The 24,243-nt window shown below is 36.8% G+C and overlaps 2 protein-coding genes across 2 annotated transcripts; one reads left to right on the forward strand and one right to left on the reverse strand.

Annotated features, from left to right (window-relative positions):
- The first annotated feature begins 591 nt into the window (after positions 1-591).
- Positions 592-11,181, forward strand: LOC141437200 (uncharacterized). The gene is made up of 4 exons (XM_074100456.1): positions 592-610; positions 780-852; positions 7,498-7,592; positions 10,360-11,181. The coding sequence occupies exons 1-4, from the start codon at positions 592-594 to the stop codon at positions 10,914-10,916; spliced, it is 744 nt and encodes a 247-aa protein (XP_073956557.1). The 3' UTR covers positions 10,917-11,181.
- A 77-nt stretch (positions 11,182-11,258) lies between these two features.
- Positions 11,259-12,982, reverse strand: LOC141437201 (carbonic anhydrase 13-like). The gene is made up of 2 exons (XM_074100457.1): positions 12,343-12,982; positions 11,259-11,437 (listed from the first exon to the last, which is right to left on the reverse strand). The coding sequence occupies exons 1-2, from the start codon at positions 12,980-12,982 to the stop codon at positions 11,259-11,261; spliced, it is 819 nt and encodes a 272-aa protein (XP_073956558.1).
- Positions 12,983-24,243: the final 11,261 nt, after the last annotated feature.

The following is a 24,243-nucleotide window of genomic DNA, read 5'->3' on the forward strand; positions in this document are numbered from 1 at the left end:
ATTAATAGAATTGAATAATGTTCGTCCATTTTGTAATGCTTTTAAAGTAAAGAATTTTTGTATATTATAAATTCTTTTGGACGTTGTACGTTTTGTGAGATAATTTGAACCCGGGTCACTTACTTGCTAATGGAATATCGATCGAAATTTATATTCTTGGGTGACTACTTAGTTGGAGAATTTATGAGAAAGATTGCGCGGATAGCTAAGAAGCGACTTAAACTCAATACCTACTTAGTAAATGCTAAACATGCTTTGTAATAAAACTCCTCAAACAGAAGTTTTATGTTTTGGTGTTGCTTTTGGTTTAAGTGTTGTAATTTAAATATTATATAAGTAATATTAATGTAGGCTGCTTTACAACTATACAAAAAAAAAACTCGTAACGTTATGAGATGTGGAGGGGGACGGGGTTAATTTTTAACTTTTTATTATTATCTGTTGTTACTGGTAGAGCGAGCTGGAGGCGATTGCGACACACTCTGTGAAAAGTGTCCACCTACTACGGTTCAAAATACTACAGATGAACGGACGGACAGACAGGCGGACAGCGCAAGCATAGTAACAGTCCCGTTGGCACAATTATTAATTATGGCAAAATTACTTATTAGTAATCAATTCTTTCTCAATCATAATAAAATATAGAAAACTTTAAACTCTCGCGTTTTAGTAGGAATTCAATTATTTGGCAAACTCTTATTATTCCATATACCTCAGCATTCAATCAGCTTCGCATGAACAAGCCAACTAGTCGTAGGTATTTGTGGCGAATTGATTAGAGCTTTACAATGAGCCTTCGACGTGTGCGGGTCGGCAATACGGCAGACCGCGCTCGCTATTCGTGAACAGCATGTAAGTACCTATAGCGAAACACTAGCACTCTATTTCTCTGTACAGACGTATCTGACGTACCTATACACACCTATATATATACACACCAATTATTGCCTTCGCTTTAAATTACTTAGAGGTAGTGCTCTATGTACCTATAGACACGGTTATTGACTAAGTTTCAATACCTACATACTATAAAAGAAATTTTAGAAAAATTGTCACCCATCTGAATTGCAAATTAAAGTTTTGTTTTGACCACAGAAATGTTTTTATCATTCCCCGCATTTTATTCGAACAATACTAACTAAACACAAAGCCATCAAAGTTTGGATTGTATTTTTATTTAGTTTGCCGACCAGTTATTTACATTTCGGAATTTCATAATTTTACTTTTTCTTCAACAAAGGACTGCACAAAGTATTCAAAGTTCTATGCTTTCTGTTTTCAGCGCTGAAATCAAAAAGGAATCATTTGTGTGCGGGCTTAAATTATACACCTCGTAATTGCCTCCCATTTCTTGCCGCTAGAGTTAAGAGTAGGTAACTTAGAACGAAACTGAAAACATCTAACTGGGATTTCATTCAGCAGAGAGGTGTTACTCAGACATTGAATGCTGCGCTCATTCACCACAATTGAAATGGTAATGCGACCTCGGCTTCCTAATTGCGATGCAAATGTTGGTTCCCTCCTTGGTGTGGTGATCTATGGCGTCAAAAAAAAAACAGATTTTATGGATTCACTAACAGTTCCACTTGGATCACGACCCTAAATCAATTTTATCTCACTCTAATTGCCTCGTTTTTAGGGTTCCCTAGTCAACTAGGAACCCTTATAGTTTCACCATGTCTGTTCGTCTGTCTGTCTGTCTGTCCGCGGGTAAGCTCAGAGACCGTTAGTACTAGAAAGCTGTAATTTGACATGAATATACGTATCAGTCACGCCGACAAAGTGGTACAATAAAAAAATCCAAAAAACATTTTTAGGGTCCCATAGGCGTAAAGTGGGGGTGATTTTTTTTTCTCGACTAACCCTATATTGTCGGATATCGTTAGATAGGGCTTTTAAAATCATTGGAGAGTTCCTAAGACAATTTTTCTATTCAGTGATCTGTTTGCGAAATATTCAACTTTAAAGTGCAAATTTTCATTGAAATGAGCAAAAAAATCAGAATGGTAGTAAATATATCAAATTTATAAGGAAAATTATAGCGGCTAAGATTGCTTGAGAATTATTAGTAGTTTAAGAGTAAATATCAGCCTAAGGTATAAAATATACCTAAAAATGGAAGATTCAGTACACAATACGAAATCCTTAGAAAAATATTATTTGATTTTTTCGTAATGGCTACGGAACCCTATCCTGGGCGTGTACGACACGCTCTTGGCCGGTTTTATATTTTGTAGCCGGTCCATCCGCCCGCCGCATTGAGCGTGTTGTTCACGAAAATTTGAACGGACAGAGAACACTTTCGTTGACTGACTGAACACCCACATGATTATGTAAATTTGGCATTGGAACAACATTGTGGATGGCTCAGGGCATCGGTCTAAGTGGCGTTTAAAACTTTAAATTACTATTAGGTACATTTGCATTATAAGTACTTGCATTTTATAGCTTTCCTTGTTGCCAACAAAAACACGAAATTAATGTTTGTTGTAAAAAAAACCGTTAAGTATATAAAAGGTACCGTTCACTTGTAACGGATCGGATGTGTCACACGACCGTCACTGGGGAATAAATTAGTAGAAAATTGTTAGTGGGGCCATCTATGAAGGTTTGATGGAAACTCGAAACAAAAACATGTCGACAAAGACAGTTAAATAAGAGTAATTGAGATTAGAATGTCGGCGTAATTAAAGCAGGGATAATTTAGCAGTCAATTTAATGAGTAAATGTTAAATTTAATTGGAGATTAGAATTGTGTTGTTCGGGTATAATAATTAATGTAAAAAAACGCCATCTATGGTCAATTAAAGGAATTAATGGTAGGCGTCATGGAAAATTAGTGAACTAATGCCGAACTGGGATTAGCGGCAGATTAACCTGGGAGGCTATTTAGTTAGTTTCACGTGGGAATTATAGAGGTCGCTTTTGGTAATGGAAATGTAAATTTTATCTAAAAACAAGAAATATGGTCACAAATTCATCAAAAAATAGACTTGATATAGTAATAGAATCATTAGTATTAGTCTAGAGTAGATCTTAGATACATTTGATGTTAATAATTAGGTTAATTTAAAGAAATATCAACGAAAGCATCATGGAAAGGGCAATTTGTCGAAATTAGCTAAATAAGTTAAGAAAAACCGAAAATGCAAGCATTACGTAATCATAGTATAGATTATTGGTTCATTATCTATTATAAATTTAAGTTTTCATTCAAAACGGAGTAGTATTAGCAGAGTAATTACACATTTAGTTAAGACGAAATTACAAGTACTCTGTCGCACTGACTTAAAGTAGGAACGTGGCGAAATTATAAGCAAATTTTGAATGGCGTTATTTCGACAAAGGAAACTATGAATAAACGGCGCGAATTGGGGATACCAGTTTATAATTGTAGGCAAATTAGCTATTTTATAACGAACAATAGAAGTATGTAATTGGCTATTTATATTCAAAGAGTGTAGGGAGTAATAAGTAGAAAATTATCATTAGAAGTAAGATTATTGTTAGATAGGTTAAGGAAATTAAAACGTTGAGGTAAAATTGAAGTATTTGACAAATACATATAAATATTTATTGAAAATTGTTGTTGTAGCACAATATAAAAACGAAACGTATTTACTAGAATAGTAAGCTAGGATAGTGTCAAGATAAATAGGAAATTTTAGTTCAAAAATAAATTTTACGGATAAAATTTGGCTATTTTGAGATAAGGATTTGGCAGAAGAAAAAGCGAGAGCAGGCAATGTCAACGTTGTCGACTTTGGTAAGCTTGGCGTCGTTTGGTCGCTTGGCGCGAAAATACCAGAGGTCCCGGGAGAGAAGCTATAAATAGAGGTGACACAAAAAGGGCGTAGGCCAGATGGATTTCGATTTCGTAGAGTCAACACCGTTATTTTGCTAGTCGGGGGGTTTAGTTTCTGTGCGCCATTTTGTTAACAAATTAGAGTCAATAGTACCGGGTAATTTTATTTCATTAATTTTAATTGGGGTTTTTGATTTTATTTAATTAGAATTAATTTTAATTTACAAGAAATGTGAGTATTTCTTCAGGAAGTAAAGTGTCGGGGTCTTGATCATTAATCTGCGGAATAATGATTAACTCTCTGGTTTTTTAATTATTTGTGAAATATCTAGTGCTGATTTTCATTCGGAAAATCTTTGTGTGAGGGGATATTTGCGGTCTTGTGGCGGTGAAGTCCCTTATTTGTTCTTGTAGTGTGGAGTGATCGTTTTATAGCGTTTCATTTCAGCCTACGTATATTTTGTACTAACCCATAACTTTTCTGTGTTTTTCCCAACTTAATGGAAATGACTTTGGTTCCTCCATAACGTACCTTGGTTGAGCTTTAAGTCCGTTTATATCGTCTGATACCTAACGGTGACAACAGTAGATGATATAGGCTTCCACTTCCTGAAGCTGTGGCGGCTTCAGCGACAAAATACTGTCGTACCAGCCACCAGTGGATTCTGTTTGTCTTTTGTAACGACTAAGTAGCGCTCGTCGAAGTGAATGCGTGTCTTGTTGACGCTTGGTTTGTACTTAAGAAACTCAGAATTCCTGTCCCCTATTTATTTACGTATTTATGCACAACGTTAGGTATTCTGCTGTTCCGCGGGGCTCCCCGTCATAGGGACTTTCCTTCGGGAAAGTTGGAGCTCAGCACCATTTAGGGACCGATAGGGCTTTAGGTATACACACCATCATTGTTGATAGGAGATTAGAAGAAATTCATTGCACCGTGAATTTCTACATTACACTAAATGTACATGTGGGATTAATTCCCTAGTTTTGCTAATCACAGACAGAGAGTAGGGGCCTCAGGCAAGCTTAAAGTACAATTGTAGGATTTATTAGGACTATATAGGTAGGGAAGTTCATAGGGCTTAGCTAGAGTAGCGTTTCCTTACACCGGGAAAAGTTACTATTTTTAACTCACCACACAATTAGTTCACCTATGAGGGTTTTCCTCCAAATTGCTAAACTCCAACACAGAGCTAGGGAAAGCTTAAACTCGCACACACATAGTTTTAAGGCATAAACTAGATTTAAGAAAATAAAATAGTTAAAACATAAAATTTATTTAAGTACTTACGTCAAAACTTCATTATACAAAACTTAGTTCATAAGAACTTGACTACGAATAACTTTATTAAAATTAGTAAGTTGACTTCAATTTAAAACCAAAATACGGTTTGATCATTTTGTTAAGAGTAAATAACAATAACATATTTTAGCTGTCTTTCCTATAATGAATAAGCGGGAATTGATATGACACGATCTCATAGCTAAGTGGACAATTAAATGCCAGATAACTTACTGAATAATATTTAACACAATTATCATCTAATTTCGATTTGAATTACGATTGCCAGCTAAAATAAGCTTTGTTTTGATAAAATTAATATCAAACATCATATTCATACTTTTGATTAAGATCTCATCAAATTATATCTAGTAATAAGTTAGAGATAAAATCGTAGAGGGTTTTGGACCATCTATCAATTAAAATACAAAAGTCTTTCGTGTTATAAATACATACTAGCTGTTTTGGTTGTCGTACCTACTTACATTGAGTGAACGGATGTAGAAATCCTGACTACGGTCGATAGCTTACGTTGACACATACCAGGCAACAGTCTATCTGGAAATTTATGTACTTTTCATTCGATCTCGATTTAAACATAATTGATTAAGGATTGATAGTTGAAACAGTTTATTGTTCATTTAAAATATATGAATTGAGACAAAACTAGTCATAGACGAGTCCAAAACCTAATACAGAGGTTATCTTGAACACCCAAGGGTTATCTAGTTATAAGCTAGTTAGATTATTATTAACGCTTGTGTTCTGGGCGTAAAGTATAGAAATCGGTACTTACTTTCTGCTTTACTCTGGTAACGCCAAATGCTGGTAGAACTAGAAAATTAGACTAAGTAGATAGCTCATTAAAATAAGTGAAAGTCACTATGAGATTAGTAATTATACCAAAATAAAATTATGTCAAATTAGACATTCCATATATCTAAGATGGATAAGACATAATCTAAATTAAGAGATACTAGTGCCTATAGTAAATGAATAGCTGTAGTGTCTAAACTCATTCCTGAACTAATTATCAAAGTTATAATTAAGCATCTCATAGAGTATTCTAATATAAGCATAGAATAAGTAACCATAAGTCTAAAATTAGATTCAACTTGTTACAAAACATTGTGTTTGTATTTCCATACTTTGATTTGAATGCACCGAAAGTTAGTGCTTAGTCTAGTAAAATCACAACTTGACATATCCATAGAGATATATTGCTCTGGTGTGCGAAAGGAAAGAGTCGGGGGTGGAGGTAGAGACTCTCCGAGACCTTGGGTCTCGGTATTAAACTTAGTTTTAAGTCTAAATAGATTCAGAAGTAATACAAACACAAACTCTATCCGTAGTAGAAATATTTCCTCTCATTTTTCCAAACTGATTATTCTAGGTAACCTGAAAGATCCATTTCTAGAACTATCCAGTCTAACCATACTAGTATATCTAAATTCACATCTCAGTAATTAGAATTTCACCCTAAAGTTCAGTAGAGTTCAATCTAGAGTCATAATTATCACGAAGTTAGGTACTGCTTAACTAATTATAACATTAGAAACACAACTGTAGGCTTTTCAAATTAATTCTCAAATAAAAGCACTTAGGTTATTGCTGGGCATAAGGTAGGTTCCTGTCCACTAGACGATTCACGATCACAAGGCCATAAATTAAATTAAGTTAAATCACCATAGCGTTACCACAAGTTAAGTGTAGTATTAAGTAGGTTAAGAAGGGGTAGTTAGTTAGTCTTTAAAATTAGCTATTAATTCAAGGCCAGTATAATTAATAATAAAGCCATCAACAGAATTGTTACAATTTGTTGGCCGTGACCAGCATAAGTACAGTCAAGTACAAGTACAATTAAAGATAATAATAATAAAATACTTATTATATCATCACATATAGAGTACATCAAGGGCGTATTACACACTCTACACAGTGTGTATACTGATTGTTATGGTTTCCTCATGTAGCATATTTTCATTTCTTATGCAGTAGGTATTTACCTTATACGGCTATGTCGTATTATATTGCGTTTGGTGTAAATACGCTGTATCCGGTGCATAATGCTCCGCACATGGCTTCATGGTCACAGGCGGCCGACGTATTCGGTCACTGACCTAAGCTAACGTCCCACTTTGCGGTTTCCACCATATACGTACTATCAGACAGTCCTGTTTCTTGTGACCGCAAGCCGACGCCGCCGGCCGCATGCGGCGGGTAATCGGGTAGCGGGGCAGCGGGGCGGGGCCACCCGCCCGCCGCGCCGCCTGCTAGTCACGTCACACGCTCCAACGAGTTTAGACGTCACGTTTTTTCTCGGTGCAATGGATAAAATAAACGTAGAATTATTGATACCCCTAGTCAAAGAGAGACCTATAATATGGGATAAATCTTTACCTCTTTATAGAAACAAACCTTTACGTGAGAAATCATGGCGAGAAGTCTGTGCACTATTAAAAGATGATTATAAAGACTTGAGTAAAACACAAAAACACGAATTTGGTAAGTCATTATTATTAATATTATTGGTGGTTATATAGACGGTGTCAAAATAATTTGGCTGTCTTTTTACTTTGTTGCTGTAGGTAACTGACTTTTTAACTTTATGTTACACTATATAAGTAGATTATATTTTTTTAGTGTATGTGATTAGGTAAATATAATTCGGGCATATTATGTAATAAAATAATATGTATGCAGATTATATTTCTTATCTGGAAATTCCTTTCCATTTAATCTTGTATTTGAAAATAACCGTTAACCGTATTAGGTTAGAAATACTAAAACCACGCTTTATGGTCACTACACATGACACCGTATCCTACCATGGCCGAAATGGCAACGTGTCAGGCAAAAATATATTCTTTGTATCGAAAGTAAAAAAAGTACTAGTAATGTAGTAAGTAGTAGTGTTTTCTGTTTTTTCTGTGCATGTCTCAGTTTGTATTTTCAATATGATTTTACGGGATGACCGTAAAAGTAACTTTGGAATTTAAATAAAAATACAAAAAGACTCCAAATAACCAATCATAATTTGATTGCTTTGTAGCGACATCTCTTGTCTGGGTGTGCGGTTAGTTCCAAAAGGGTGTTACGTCTTTCGATGAGAGCGTAACATAGATGTCGCTAGTGCTGCTGCTTATGGTTAAACTGATCGAGTGTTGCCATTATTTCCGGTTGCGAACTTTCTTCCGCTGGCGTTCGTGTCATCATAGTGTGTAGTGTATTTATATGATTTAGTTTTTAAATGGGTCCCACTGAAAAACAGCGTTGCGGCTTGCCGTAACAGTATGCTGAGTGGGGTCCACTTTATACTACCTATTTGATGTTATTATTTGTTTTTTTTCCCTCCATCTTATGTATTTTTATGTGTATCGAATATGTGTAAATAAATGATTCTCTCTCTCTCTCTCTTATGTAGCGTAGTAGAAAAAGGTAACCTGAGATATATGTGCCTAGGAGAAATTCGTGTCTGTACAGGACAGGTCTGGACAGGTGTCCAGTGGTAGTGTAGTAGGGGTATGGCACGCAGCACGGAATGCTGAGGACCTGGGTTCGATTCTCAGCGCTGGTCTCTTTTTCTGGTTTTTCTGTGCATCCATGTCTCAGTTTGTATTTTCGAAAAGTATGAGACTATGCCTATGCCTACTAACACGTTTCATAACAACCGTTGCCGTCGCGTGTCATGTATGCGTTTGACATTCCGTTTGACACCCCCTCTGAGACGTTCCTATTACGGTCATGACATGATACGGTGGAATCTGTAGAGACGTTCAATGATAAAACAAATAGTAAACCTGCGCTCCCTCGCGCCAGGCCCTAGATTTCATGGTCAAAGTATAGGTACCCCGAGACTATTAGGTTACGTTGTTCTATTTTGGAGTTTCAGTGTTTAGCTTCCATTCCAGCTCCATTATCAGATCAACTATATGGTACCTTATGATTGTTTAGGGGTTCCCATTATCTTGCATAATATCGATTCTCCGAAATAAACTTCGCATAACAGGTATCTCATATTTTTTTAGCCGAATTATACTTTTGCATAATCATAACTTTGCATAATTATCAGTTCGAATAAAATTCATTTCTCAAAATATTAAATAGCAGAACACTTATCGCCGAATATACTTCTGCAGAATATTAAATAGCAGAACATTACTTAGTATCACCGATCTTTATATGGCATAATGGCATAGTAAAAATTTTATAATTTCGCTCCATTGGTCAAATTTGGTCTTCATCATTAGCTCCACTTCACCAAATACACGAGTTACTCCTAAATATATCAAAATTAACATAGACGTTCCTACAATATTTGAAGAGTTCCCTCGATTTCCTTAGGATCCAATCATCAGATCCTAATTTGGTGCTTTATGGGACCTAATTAAATGCATTCCTAGACAAACGATATTTTTTTCAAATCAGTTTATAAATCACGGAGTTCTGAGGTAACAAACATAAAAAAATACAACCAAATTGATAACCTCCTCCTGTTTTTGAAGTCGGTTAAAAAGACTACTTTGGACTATTGTATTTTCACGGAATTTTAAATAGCGCTGACTTTAACATGGCGTAATTTATTTATTTATTTAATTTTTTAATATAATGACATAGTTAAAGGAACTAGTAGCTACCATAAGAATGGGTTTAGGTTAAAGTAAGGCCAGCAAAGTACGCGTGCTGTAACAGCAGCAGGCAAAGCGCCGGAACAGAACAGCAGCTACATAGTAGGTTGGGTTTGGTTAGAACTGCGACCACAACAGCGCGCGAGCCGAGCGAGCGAAGCGAGCGTGCCGCGGCCGGCCGGCGAAGCGCCAGAATCTTACTGCTGCCAATAAAGGTTAGGTTAATATAGAACTACAATTAATTTAATTGCAAGGAATGTTTAGTAAAACTTTATTCTGCTTTTTATTATCAAAGCAAAGCAAAGTAATGTTATGAGATATGTCTTTCTGCGCAGCAACTATTCGAACATATAAATATTATTCTCATCGATATTATGTGATGTTAATATTCTGCTTTACAAAATTATGAGAAATGATAGTATGAGAAAAATATATGCGAAAAGTAATTCGGTGATGTGATGATTCTGCTCAAGGTTGTTATGAGAAACGAAATTATGAGATTCCATTTTAAGCAACATATTTGTAAACCTTGTTTAGTCATCAAACAAACCTACGCATAAGTAAATAATAAAAATTTACCTAATAATAATAGTTTGTTAAAAATTCACACAGCCATAATTTATTTTAATTTTTTTATTATACAGGAAAACTTGTTCTTAAGAAATGGACCCAAATTCGTGACAGCTGTTGTAAATACATTAGAAAAAGGAAAAACAAAAGACATTTTTCACCGAAACCCTATAAATACTTTCAAGAATTAGCATTCCTACAAAAAGTTGCTTATATACCATATAGCCGGATAAATGAAGAAAATGATGAAGGAGATGAAGAATCAGAAAGTGAAGGAAAAGTTAGCGACGTTGAACAGGAAACCGATACGTCAAATTGTGCAGAAGTGCTTATTTATAGTGGAGACGAAATACCGAATGAAGAAAGTAGTGGAATTGCAGTTAAGGAAGAAAACAAAATAGATTTTAGTGCGTTTCAACGAAACCCATACGAAGTCGACGATACCATGACTAAATATCTTAACAGTTCAAATGCACCTAAGCAGAAAGAAGATGATCCAAATTTACATTTTTTCAAGGGTATATTACCTGCAGTTTCGACACTCAATGAAGATGAAACTCTCCAGTTTCAATCAGGTGTTTTAACTTTGTTGCAAACTATAAAGAAACAGAGACAGATACAAAAACAGTAAGCTTAGCTCAAGAGTAGCTTAACCCCTTAGTATTTTGTCACTGTTACAGATCCGAAACATTTCCAACTATTTTACAGCGGCAGAGTACTTAGGAGTTCAACTATTTTTGAGTTGCACCGAAATGGTTATCTTACAATTTTACACGTTTAACTTTGTTACAATGAAGTTTGGATCATACGTTACAACAAAACGTAAAGTAAAACGAATTTAGGTTTATGTTGTTTTTTTAAAACTTCAAGTAATAAAGATACATAAATATTTTTTATACTGTTGTTTTTTTGCAAAAATATCTTACATTACGTGTAGTTACCTACATTCACTACATTATTGGGGTTCTATAGCTCATTCAGCAAAAGGCATGACGTGACGTTGACGATTGTTTACGTTGACCGCTAATTGGCGATGGCGACCAGCTGCTGCTTGGCTGTAAGATTCCGGTTTCTTAGCATAGTCAGTGCCGCCATATAGCGACCACAATAAAGCGGCCAATAACGTCACTAAAATTCTATCTAAACGGTTTTCTGGAGAGCGGTAATTTACACCGTTGTTTACATAGATAAAGGTTTCAACTTTTCAACGCTGTATACGCTAGTGCCATCCACGAAGACGCGTGATTTTGACAAAATTAGACATTAATAACATTGTAATAAGAATCACGGCACGCGTCATCGTGAATGACTCTACCTATAGGACGGCGCTGGCTAGTTTCCTGGAACAGCCAAGCCATTTCCGAAATCCCCGAAATACAAAATTTTCTCGTTTAAAAGCATTAGATGTCGATTTATTAATAAGATATTGATTTTAAATATCAGATTTTCATTTCAAAAGTACACAATGATGGAAGAAATGGTTGCAAGATGAACTCTACAAGCCATAGTAAAATAATATGTTCCCGAAGAGAGGCGGCGCGTTTATCGCGCGATAAACCCGAGCCGGAAATGCAAGCATAGTATATCCCAAATAAATTATAACTACTCTTTTCATGCACGTTTTGATGCATGAGTTCATCATGATTTACTTAGATCAAAAGGATATTTTTTCTTATTTACTGAAGCTTTGTAAATTCATAGCAAACACTTTCAAGGTATACCACGAAGTTTGCCGTTTTGTCATTATCATCATCGTCGTATCAGCCGGAAGACTTCAATTACCAGATATGGGGCTTTTTAAAGGATCTCCACGATGGTTAAATGTCGCCTTATATAGGTCTTAGGTTCCAATTAATTTTACCAATTATGAACTATAAAAATATGACTATAACCCAATTTAATGAACATTGTTTTCGAAGTGGAATCCCCATGCCATTAAATTGATTGGCTTTTAACAACGTTATTAAATCACTGCCGTTTTATATTGGATAAAAAAGGGGTATCGCGCACGAAAACGATCTCTCCTCTTACCGGATTAATAGGCAACTTACACCTACTCTCTATCATTGGTGTTCTATCGTCCTTCAATACAGTGCGGAAGACATCAACTTGAGCTTTAGATATAGTATTAGGTTCATCGTAGATAATCCAGGTGACTCGAGAAGAATCCTGGAGCTCGCTTATGTAAGTAAGATAATAGCGATCCATTCTCGGCCGCTTCAACCAAGAGAGGTAGTCATATTTTACTGTAGTTGAAGATCCAGGTTCCTTTATAGACTGAACGCTCTGAGCTATCGTCCGAAATGCGTTATTTCGTGCTCCTACAGCGAATCGCATGCCTATGACTGCCCAGGACGACATTTCGGACATGCTTGAAACTCTTCGGAGAGGAAAATCACAGCAGGAATTGTAGTATGTTGCGTGTATTTCCATGGCACAAGGCGTGTCGCCTATGAGATGGTGTGCTCCATTTTCGTTGTCAGGTCCCCAGTGGAAGTTAACCCGATGGAGATGGTAGGTGCCAACGAGGGGTCCGCCGTACACCGACGGTACGTGTTGGTAGTCCTTCAGTTGCAACGTTACGCCGCAGCCGGTGTTGTACAAGGTGGCGGTACCGCTATCGTCCCAATGGTGACAACACGTCAGTGGAGAGAGGTCGTTCCAAAACGGAACGTGTTGCACTCGGGCTATCGGCATTCGTAGTTTACGTGCTAAACTGATTGGCTGACATTTTTATTGCCTTTGCGGCTATGGTCACTGCAATGGATTTTCTTGAAATGAGACTAGAATAGCAATGTTTATTTTCTCATTTTAAACGTGTTTCTATTGTGCTGCAGATTGGAATGCATTACGTAGTGAAACTGTAAATAAGATGCGGGATGCAAGTGGAGTAACTGACTGATTTGAAGGCTGATTTGATTTGTGTTTGATGACTGTCTCTAAACCACAGATCGTGTCACAACCGTCCACAGGTTTTAAAACGTGTCTCAAACATTTTTCAGCACAGGTTTTTGCTCTCGAACATTAAAGAGTTTACATATCAAGTTATTCAAACAGCGTGTTCTGTTAGAGTATAAGAATCGTTTTTGGCCAGTAAACTCATAGATATGAGTAATTACTTGATTAATCATTTTGTCTAATCGAAAAAAGTTTCTTTTTTTACTTTTTTCCGGAAATCAAAAACTACGCGGTGCATAAATAACCGTAGACTGCCAAAGTCTACAATTCTGACTAGACCAGTATTCTCGACTTTTATCTTAGATTACTGTACAAGTTGCTGGGCGTCTCGATATTCTCAACTTCATTTCCGTCCTTATTTTTGCATATTCTTGAGACGCTTTGGTTCGCGATAGATTTTTGCTGAGAGCGTGTAATGCGTGAGTTGACGCTTGACGACGTGACGCCACTCGAGTGCGGTGAGCTGGCGCGGCAATATTGAAGCCTAACGACGCATGTCTCAATAGTTGCGTGACGGACGGAAATAGCGCACTCGATTCTTTTCTAAACACGAGAAAATATGTTCTTATTTTACTTAATTTAGCAACAAGTTGTAAGTATTTGCATAAATTTTTACTTTACACACCAACTTCATCATCACTGTATGCATATTTCAAGGGAAAAAATTGGTCGTTGTAGACCTAAGGTAGATACTTACCTAATTCAACTTTATGAAACAGCAAAACATGTGTTGTCATAGCAGTTAACATACAATACAAAACAAATATTATATAATTATTGTACACCATAAATCAGTACAAAAAATCTATATATTACACAATTACTTTTTACACAACATAACAACACAACATAGTATCTCGGCAGTCGGGTAAATAGGACCCAAACATCAAATTACTTAGGCTCGAAAAAGATTATTTTTCATAAACACGAAGATTATCAAAAAAATCTCTTTTATTCCATATTCATGACATGAACTTAGTGCGTGCGTGCTTCGGCAGTCACTTCTGTCAAATACAATGATGAACTACTACCAAAAAACATGCTTATGTTTACATAATGTTTATTTGGGCAAAAATCGGTACAATATAAAAAACTTACTTAAAGACCAGCAAATATGCCCTTCAATCATTGTCTTTTTGTCCCAAAATTTACATATACAGTGTGTATAACAAGATCGTGACCGGTATAATTTTTTATTTTTAAATGGCACGCATTAAAAAAAAGTACTGGCTGAATAGCATGGTCTTTAACGTACAATGCTCTGTAAAAAATAAAATAAAACTTGTCAGTTTTCCCGCCAAAAGCACATTTCCAAAATGAGTGCCACGTATGCTACACGGTACGAAGCAGTTCCTCTGTTTACAATCCGAAAGGACTCAAAATGTCTCGCGATCGGGCCGCTTAGTACATGAATAAGTCGAAGGCGTTTGTGAACAAGTGGGTGAAAAGATACTCGGAAACAAAAAACGTCGACGACTTACCAGAACGCGAGAAAACAAAATCAATCTTCTGCAGAGAATAAGCGGATTTTACAAATATTTATTGAAAATCCACTTTTATCTTGCGTTTTGGGCAAGAAAAGTTAAAGAAATATGGTTTATCTATATCTATAGTACAATACGAAGACGTTTGATGGAAAATGGATTCAAATTTCGAAGTACTATGAAGAAACAGCTCCTACCGAAAAACACACGGAAAGAGACTGTCATGGCGAGTGAAAACAAATACCGGAATTGGAATAATATAAATATTCAGATGAACTTCATTTTGGGCAGCTAATTACTCAACTAGGGCTTGGTCTACGGCTGATAACAGATTGCTCGTGCGGACCGTCAAGCACCCATTAAAGGTGCATGTTTGGGATGCTTCTCAAAACAGAGTTTGGCCTTTTGCATTGTTCACTGGTTCACTGGAATCCCTAAAAATGACGAAAATTTATGAAAAGGCATTGTTACCTTCCGCTAAGAAGATGTTCTCAAGGCATAATGCTTCATGGATCCTGCAAGAAGATAATGACCCTAAACACCGAAGTCGGTTTGTACTGCGTGGAAGGCCGAAATGGCATCGATGTTTTGGATTGGCCCTCAAATCACCCGATGCCAATCCAATAGAAAATGTATGGGCGTGGATGAAGCTGAAATACGAGGAAAAAATACTGTAGCGTTGCTGATCTATCTCGAGAACTGAAGTCCATATGGAGGTCTTTACCTCGCAGTTACGCTGAAAATTTAGTTGAAAGTATGCCTCAAAGATGCCAAGGCGATTATAGACAATTCGGGAGACTTGACACCTTATTAAAAATAAAGCATGAAAGTGTAATTCATTAACTATATAATTATAGAGTTTCGCATCATAATTCTTTTCCTTTTTCGAAGTTTTACCGGTCACGTTCTTATCATACATAGTGTATACTTCGCGGAACCCATTTTTGGAAATACCACACTTTGACTTCAAAATTAGATAGTTCAAAACAAGATTAGTTAGTGTCGACTACTACTAGAAACACTACTCACTTCAGTCTTTAATATTTCTCTTGACGATAGATCTTGGACCCAGGCTACCCTACCCATTAGGTTCGGCGGCCTTGGTATACGTAAAATTGCTTGTGTTGCTCTACCTGCTTTCTTGTTCTCGGTGCATGATGCTCAAAGCCTTATAGCAAAAATATTAGATCCATCCATTGGATCTATGGAGGCTGCACACAGCTCCGAGGCCATGTAAGTTTGGTCCATAACCTGTCCCGACACGGACCCGCCTGCCAATCCCTGCTCGCAGAGGCAATGAGAGGAGCCGCTCTGTCAACTAGTACCGAAAAACCTTTTACATACGTCAACTAGTTCGGCAGACCTACATCTTTGCGGCGTTTGGTGTTGAAACCTTGGGGGCTGGCTCGGCTATATAAATATTTGTCGACGCGCCTAATAGAGGCCTCGGGCGACCAGAGGGCTGGTCACTATTTCGCACAGCGTATAAGTATCGCTATGCTATGCCCATTGTCGGCAATTTAGGCCAAATTTTCTACCTTTAGTTTAATTATGTTTTATTATGTTTGTCTTTGCCACTATTAAAATTATTAAATATATTATATTCCATCCCAGCCTATATACGTCCCACTGCTGGGCACAGGCCTCTTCTCAGACAAAGAGGGCTTGGGCCATAGTTCCCACGCGGCCCCAGTGCCGATTGGGAACTTCACACGCACAATTGAATTGCTTCGCAGGTTTGCGCAGGTTTCCTCACGATGTTTTCCTTCACAGCAAAGCTCGTGGTAAATTTCAAATGTAATTCCGCACATGAATTTTGAAAAACTCAGAGGTGCGAGCCGGGGTTTGAACCCACGACCCTCTGCTTGAGAGGCGATAGGTCAAACCACTAGGCCACCACGGCTCATTATATTATACTAGATGAAAACCCCGCTTCGCTCGGTAAAATGTAGACTCATAATAATATGTTTGAGAAAATTTTTGCCAGTAAAGACTGTCGTACTTATCGAAAAAATCTGACGTATATTCCCAGCCTTAATTATTATCACAAACACATTAACGGCTAACCTACGTATCGGTATTTCACCAGTAGATATTTCTCCTAAATCTTATTTGCCCAAATAACTACGTAGTCCCAAAGTTCTGTCACAAATTAAAATAATGATAAAAACAAAAGTACCAATCAGTTTTTAATAAATTATATACCAATTTAAAGTACATTTAATAAAAAAATAAATTTAAGTACTTAAATTATTCAAAATGACTTCCTTTGTTTTTAATACAGGCCCTTAATCGGCGCAGCCAGTCGTCTATCGCAGCACGCACCATTTTCATGTCTATTTCAGCGACTGCTTTTCTTAAAGATGACTTCAGGCTCTCCAAATTTTTATGGGTTTAGCACAGACCTTCCCTCTAAGACCTGCCAAATTTTAAAGTCCAGAGGATTAAAGTTCGGACTGGAGGAAGGCCAATCTTCGTGTCTTATAAAGTCGATTTTTTGACGGCCAAACCAGGCTTGAGTGGTCTTGGCTTTGTGTGCTGGCGCAGAATCCTGCTGGAACACAAAATTATGACCTGAAAATAGCGTGTTGGGCAGATCTTTGACATGCTTATCCAAAACCGTCTCTTGGTACACTTTCGCACTGATTTTGACCCCTTTTTCGCAAAAATGAACCTCAGTTGGCCCGTAATAAGATCAGAGAATACTCTTCAGAGCTCCTAGCGTACACTCTATCATTATGTTTATTGTACTTCTCTTCAATATCGAAAATCTTTTCGTCTGTAAAGAGGATATCACGGTGTCGATTTTTCGCGTACCGCTTAAACAACTTCCAGGATCTTTTAAACCTTATTGTTTTTAGACGGGCATTAAGTAAGTGCCCACTCTATTTTTTGTATTCTCGCAGACTAAGATCTTCGTTTAAAACCTTTTTGACGGTCTTTCTACTGACACCCATCTGCAAAGCCATCAACTTCTGTTTTCGGACAGGATTTCTTGCTATGCATGCCTTGATCGCTTTGATCACTGCTGGTGTTTGTACGGAGCGAGGCCGGCCAATTCTTTTCTTGTCCTCAACACTGGAGACTTCATTGTACCTGTCAATCGTACGGTACACAAACCTAAGCGTTATATTTACATTTTTGAGCAACTTGAAAATGGTACTTGGCGAGTGCCCACAGCGGTGCAATGCTAAAACAGCTATTCGGTTTTCTTTCAACGTCCACTCCATCGTGAGAAATTGCAGCGAATGACTGTTTATTGTTTTAAATAATTGACAAACATTCAAAAATGGAATTCAATCAAATTTTCTTAAAATCATGTTTTAAATTTAAAAATAATGTGCCAGTGACAGAACTTTGGGACCGACTACGTATGTCTGTCTCATAATCAAAGAAATTAGACCTAAAGGGCCCCATATAAGGTACGATCCGTCTGTACGATCGATCTGATGAAAATCGACGAATCGTACCGTGTGTGGGGCCCTTAAAAGGTCACAATGGAGAACGAAATGCAAACCTGTGACACGTGATGACGTGACACTCACGCCACTTTGATGTGATGACTTTGACATGTTTACTTCGCAACGCCATTATATATACTCAGTAATTAATTCCATTTTTTATTGAAAATACTCGCTAAATCCGAATTTTCTACCTACAAGTTGTCGACTCGGAACAAACGTCAACAACTGAAGATAGTTATAGTTGAAGGTAGTTGGTGATAGTTTTGAGTTTTGATAAGATCCATTCAAGTTTTCCGGCAAGACGTTTCGTTTTACACAGTCACATGAGTCACAGTTCTTTGTAATGGATACTTTTTTGGCGTGACGCACGCGATGTGTTGAAGGCGAGCCGTATCTAAGAGCTAGCTAGTATGAAACGGAACGTTTATTAACTACCCAAGATGGCGACTGCGGTTTGTTTGTCAGTGCCATTAGAATTTAACGAAATTCTCCATAATCCGAATTTTGCGGATATATGTTGTCGACTCGGATCGACTAATTTTTTACGCTCTTCAATTTGATGTGCATTTCGTTCGAGTCTACCGTACCCCTGGACGAAATTATTAATATAGATTAATTATTTTACTCCGACTCTCTCGATTTTCATCGTATCTACAATGGTCATGAGTTGCAACAGTTTTTGCATTACGACTGAAAACGTCAAGGGAAACAAAAAAGTTTAAAACATTTAACTCCATTTGTTTCCCACATCTGATGTGTCCGAATTGTTTCGAAGTATCTTCATAGGAAACTAGCTCTACGGCTCAGTCTTTGTATCACTGGCGTATCTTATCTCTTGTTCTGTACCACTAACGACTATCACTTTGGGCACGAAAAAATACGCGATCATGCAACACGCCGTATCTAATACGTCTCGATCCGTGTGGCATATCTTATATAATATGGATCCACTTAGTACAACAAGACCGCGAGCGAGGCATTGCTAACGACACCTTATTGTACAAAACTTTCTGGAACTTCCCCACGCCAACCGCCAATTGTTGGAGTAATGTTATGCGGAAGAAGTTGAGGGAACTTCTCAGATATTAATACTTATTTTTTACTATTTTTAAGATCGATTGGTGCGCTAGCCACTACTTTTTCAAGTTTAAAAACATTTCATAATATCAATTTGTAAATGTTACAACTTTTATGATTAAACTCATTCCCGTTTGTGCAAAAAGCAGTTGCCGAATGATATAAAATTCGCATTACCTACATCAGGCAATTTTGTGTTCGGAAACAGTATTATACTAAGTAATAACTTTATCTTTTTTTAATATCAGGTAGGTACTATCTGCTTCAAAAAAGTGGTTGAACACTTCATAAATAGTACTTTTAAACTGTCGATTGTATTGTGGTACCTAGCGAAAAGTATCCAGCTACTTTAAAAGCGACTGAACGTTAAAATTAATAAAATGTAAACACGCTTTCCGGATTGAATGAATATTAATGTAGTCCTATATAAGTTCGAGTCCCAAGTTTTTCCTTCCGCTAACAGATGCTGTAAGAACACACACACACTGTAACTCTATTTTTCACAAAGTACAAGCATTTTACATTGCTGTACATACACTGAGAGTGAAAATAATCTACAATAGCAAAAGTTAAGTAGTACCTAAATACAATCGTGACAAAAACCATGTTCTATCACTGTCTATAGGACGTATTTCGCGTATTCACTACCAGACATCCGCGGAGTTCTAAGAGTACAAATACCTACATAGGCGGGGCCAAATGCAGTCGCTCGACGCTCCAACGTCAAATCTGGTCACGTGACATTTAGCGATAAAAATGAAAATGTTGAGCTTTATCGCGGGAAAAAAAACCTCTTCAATTTCGGCAAAAACAGTGTTATTTTTTTTTCATTCACTCCAATTTTTTTATTTGTACCACTGCCACGACTGCTACTAAATGAGATTGAGAAATCAGCTTCCCAGACCAAGACCATTCCTGCAAGGAGCCATCTTGTCGCTGCTGCTCGACGCGGCGACTTGACGCTACTTTTTTGAGTCATCACCTTCAAAATGGGGTCACGGGACCAGATTTATTGCTGCAACTGCATATGGGGGCAAAAATTGCTGCAACTGCACAGCGCTCAAACTCATACAACCTGGGCCCTACTAATTACCACGATATTGTCTCGCAAGTAACGACTATATCGATATCACGCTGCCTAAGGGGCTCAGACATCAGATAGTAGGCATTTACGATGCTTTCGGTTTATATGCAGGCAGATTACCAATAGCTTGTAGGTACAGCACATACGTAAATATCGAGTTTCAGTATAGGTACAATCTTTGTACTTATCTGATCAAGAATGTATATTTTTTTAAAAACCGTAAGTAATATTTTTGTGGTGAATGTTTGCAGTCGCCTAAATATAAAAAAACTAGTTCACAAATTATTTAGCAATCAGGTTAATTTAAACGAAAATACTATTTACAAACGGGACTTATCGCGCGAAAACACAACTCGTGACCACGGCTACTATAATGTGGTTGAAACGTCGAGGTAAATATGACTCGTGTGTTTTAGCGTGATAAGTCCTGTTTGTGGTATTTTGACAATGAGTGAAAATTACGAAAGTATAAAACGTTATAATTTGAACTAAAATTAGTAGGGTTAGAAAATTTTCCTATGATAGGTAATAATATACAATAAATAAGTATACACTGAATTGTTATTACACAAAAGATAAACTAAGTATGATTTATTACTTTACTATCCGTTTAAGACTATTTCTATTTTGTAAATTGTTAAAAAAATATATTTTGTGCGCACTCCGCATTGTTTTATAATTTTAAAAAATTAGGTAAGAACCATACATTAAACTCACAATGTAACGTTTAAAACTTTGGATCCTTCCTTTTCCATCCGTCTCAAATGCAAGCACTTTCTTATAAATTTATATTTATTTTTTTACTTTAACAGAATTAAGATCTTTGATTGCTCAGTCGGCGTGATAAAGAGCAGAGATGCCTTCCGGCTCGCCTCCCTATTCTGTGAAATTCAAAAGCTCTAACAAAAGTTCACCTTGAGCCGCCCCTTTCGAACCAACTAGTTATTAGCTTGGCGGGAAAGAGATAGTAGAATCTTTATGTAAGAATGGTTCAGCAAAGCTAGTTAAGTTGGTGTGTCCGCCGCGGGCTCTCGCCGCTAATGAGTCCCCCACACAGCTAATCTCCATCTCGCAACTGTGCAGTTACTTGCAAATTGGCCAGCTTATTAAGAGTAAATAATCTTTTTCTGCAGCTTTTCAAATTTCAGCCGTCAGAGTCAGAGTAAATATTGTCCTTCAGTACATATCTCCTGTAACGTTTATCGAGTTACGGATAGGTACCGAGCTTCCCTCTGAATGTTTGTAGGATACAAATTTTACGTAGGTACGAACCCTGTTGGTCGATTGATTGATTTCTTGTTTTTTGTTTATTCTCCCACAAACGGTTACAGGGAACCAAACGATTGGTATGTTAACTGTAGTTACAGTAACCGGTATTAATTTTTAAGAGAAAAAAGCAATACTTAGACGTTCTCCCATAGTCGTTAAAGAGTATTACTTAGAGGTTTTTGAGTAATTTGTACTATTCGATATCGTTGTCGGTAATTGAACCTACCTACTTGCTGTTGTATTTATTACATTAAGTATTAGATAAGTTACTGAATTTAGATCTATCTCCGCTTATGTATTTTCTATTCATTCTTTACACGGTGTTTTTTAATTACTTCGATATATTTCTTTAACTGGAAGGAAACCATTACGAGTTTTGTTTTTCACTATATTGCTTGATTTTCGAAGTGTAGGTATGGCATCAGAGGTGACAAAATTTTGATTATAATCAAAAAAATCCGACTAACCCAAATATCTGTGAAAATTTTCCGAATAAATTAACTACTTATTCTCATAGAAACAGAGAGAAGAAAAATAGAAAGATAGATAGATACAATATAGTGTTAATAGAGCAGTAGCAGCAGAGTTGTCGTGGGAATTAAGGTATTTAATCGAATACGTTATCATAATAAAATATATGTTTTCACTGACGACAAAAATAGTGGGTACCTATAGTTAAACATTTTAAATACAGGTGCATAACTTTAAGCTCATTAAACTTTAAAACGTCAGCAATGAAATTTGCCTTTTCATAAAACGAAATACTTGGCAAATACATGGAGCTGCTCGGTACACTCGGTCCGGCTCAAAGCTGTTAAATCATGAACCGGACCGGATTCCGTTGCAAGGGGGAGTGCCGTCATAACGTACACTGAATCCTTACTTTAGACACATATGTACTTAATGTACTTTTAGGTTTCTCATTTAGTTTATGTGCTTTTTATATAGCGTCAAAGTCTCAAACCGGCCGTTTCTCTTTTCTCTGTACCTACTGTCCCACTGTTATGCACAGTCTCCTCTCAGCATGAGAGAGTATAGTGTCCACGTAGCTCCAGTGTGGGAACATCTCACACACCATTGAATTGCTTCAATGTTGACTATCGCGGCTTCTACCACAAGTGTACTAGGGTCCATAGCCAGATGGCAGGCCTCCCATTACATAGACTGATAACATCGTGAAAGTTGCGGGCAACCGGTGCATGCAAGTGATGCTCATTGTGGCGTTATAAAAGGGAAACCTTTGTTCGGCAGTGGACGTCTTCCGGCTGATGATGATGATGAATTTATTACCAACACGTGTAGGTACTAACGGTTATTTATAAACTACGAGTCACAACTTTGTATACTTATAAGAGTCTTCTAAAGTTTTCCACTAGGGATGTTTATCTACACCCATATAGTAAATCAATTATGCGTTCAAAAACCATAGATAATGACCAGCATTACGGCATTGTATTCTATTAATTCTATTATAAACACGGCTGTATCGTAATGGTCATTACGATACAAATCTGTATCGTAATGAGATTTTCTCAAAAATGTCCGTAAAAGTCTTCCTTGCATATCAGAAGGCTAAGTGCATAGTTTATGGTCAGCGAGAAATAAAAAAGTTAAAAAGATTGCAGGCGCGCTAGCTCGACAATATTTTTTATTATTGTCGAGTCACAAACTTTTTAAAAAGTGCGAAAACGGCCATGGAAATGTTGGCACTAGTCGTATACAGCCAACTCAAATGGCTGCTATCAGTTTTTTGTTGGAACTCCAGACTTTTTTTATTGAATCTGAAACAGCTTGTGGTGTTTTCGGTGGAAAAATTTACCTGCTGTTTTTTTTAATGAAAAAAAGGCGGGAAGGTATGAAATTTTTTATTGGAATAAAATAAAATGTCATAATAAATTTTGTTGAGAAAAGGTTTATTCTAATTGAGTTTTTTTCCTTCACCATTTTTGAGAAAAGCTTTATATTAGTGTCGGCTGGAATAGCAACTGTACGTAATTAGGCCTTAAAACACTCATGTGTGTGATCCTTTTATGAAACTCGGTTACGCCTCGTTTCATGAAACACACTCGTGTTTTAAGGACCCCTATTACGATACAGTTGCATAAATAGCTATTATTTGATTATGTGCGCGTTTTCTCAGTCAACGTGGATGCATTGCAAGCATAGCGCAGCAGTCGCGTGCCGACTGGCCGATAAATAATTGAACAGAATAATTTTTACTACGCTCATGTCTCATATTTCCGAGATGGAAACTGAATGAGGGAGTTCAGAGCATTCTCATTTCTCTTTAGATAGAAAACGGGAGAGTTTTGCTTGCAGTTTACAATTTATGTCTTTGAAATGGTAGCCTTTAAGTAATTGGTCATCTATTTTCAAAGTTTATACATTGGGAGGGACCGGAAACGGTCAGGAGGTTCGTTCAAATGAGATAAATAGAGAATAAATACTCAGTTTTAAGCAGAGATAAATAAGAATTACCTAATGTAGATTAAATACCGACTTAAAAAGTACAGAATAAGTAGGTATATAGGTACATGCAGATGTATCTAATTGTAATTTTCTGAATTCACCTATATAGGTTGGTCAACAGCCTTAGGTTTTTATGTAAGTAAGATCGTATTT

This window comes from Choristoneura fumiferana, chromosome 17, assembly GCF_025370935.1.
Source record: "Choristoneura fumiferana chromosome 17, NRCan_CFum_1, whole genome shotgun sequence".
Classification (NCBI taxonomy): domain Eukaryota; kingdom Metazoa; phylum Arthropoda; class Insecta; order Lepidoptera; family Tortricidae; genus Choristoneura; species Choristoneura fumiferana.

What these genes read in the sequence shown, in the direction of transcription:
- LOC141437200 (XM_074100456.1), top strand. An exon ending in TCGCTATTCGTGAACAGCAT is followed by an intron (nt 853 to 7,497) that starts GTAAGTACCTAT and finishes ACCTCTTTATAG; the next exon opens with AAACAAACCTTTACGTGAGA. An exon ending in AACACAAAAACACGAATTTG is followed by an intron (nt 7,593 to 10,359) that starts GTAAGTCATTAT and finishes TTTATTATACAG; the next exon opens with GAAAACTTGTTCTTAAGAAA.
- LOC141437201 (XM_074100457.1), bottom strand. Translation starts at nt 12,982, where the DNA reads ATGCCGATAGCCCGAGTGCAACACGTTCCGTTTTGGAACGACCTCTCT. An exon ending in TAGAACACCAATGATAGAGA is followed by an intron (nt 11,438 to 12,342) that starts GTAGGTGTAAGT and finishes ACCGCTCTCCAG; the next exon opens with AAAACCGTTTAGATAGAATT.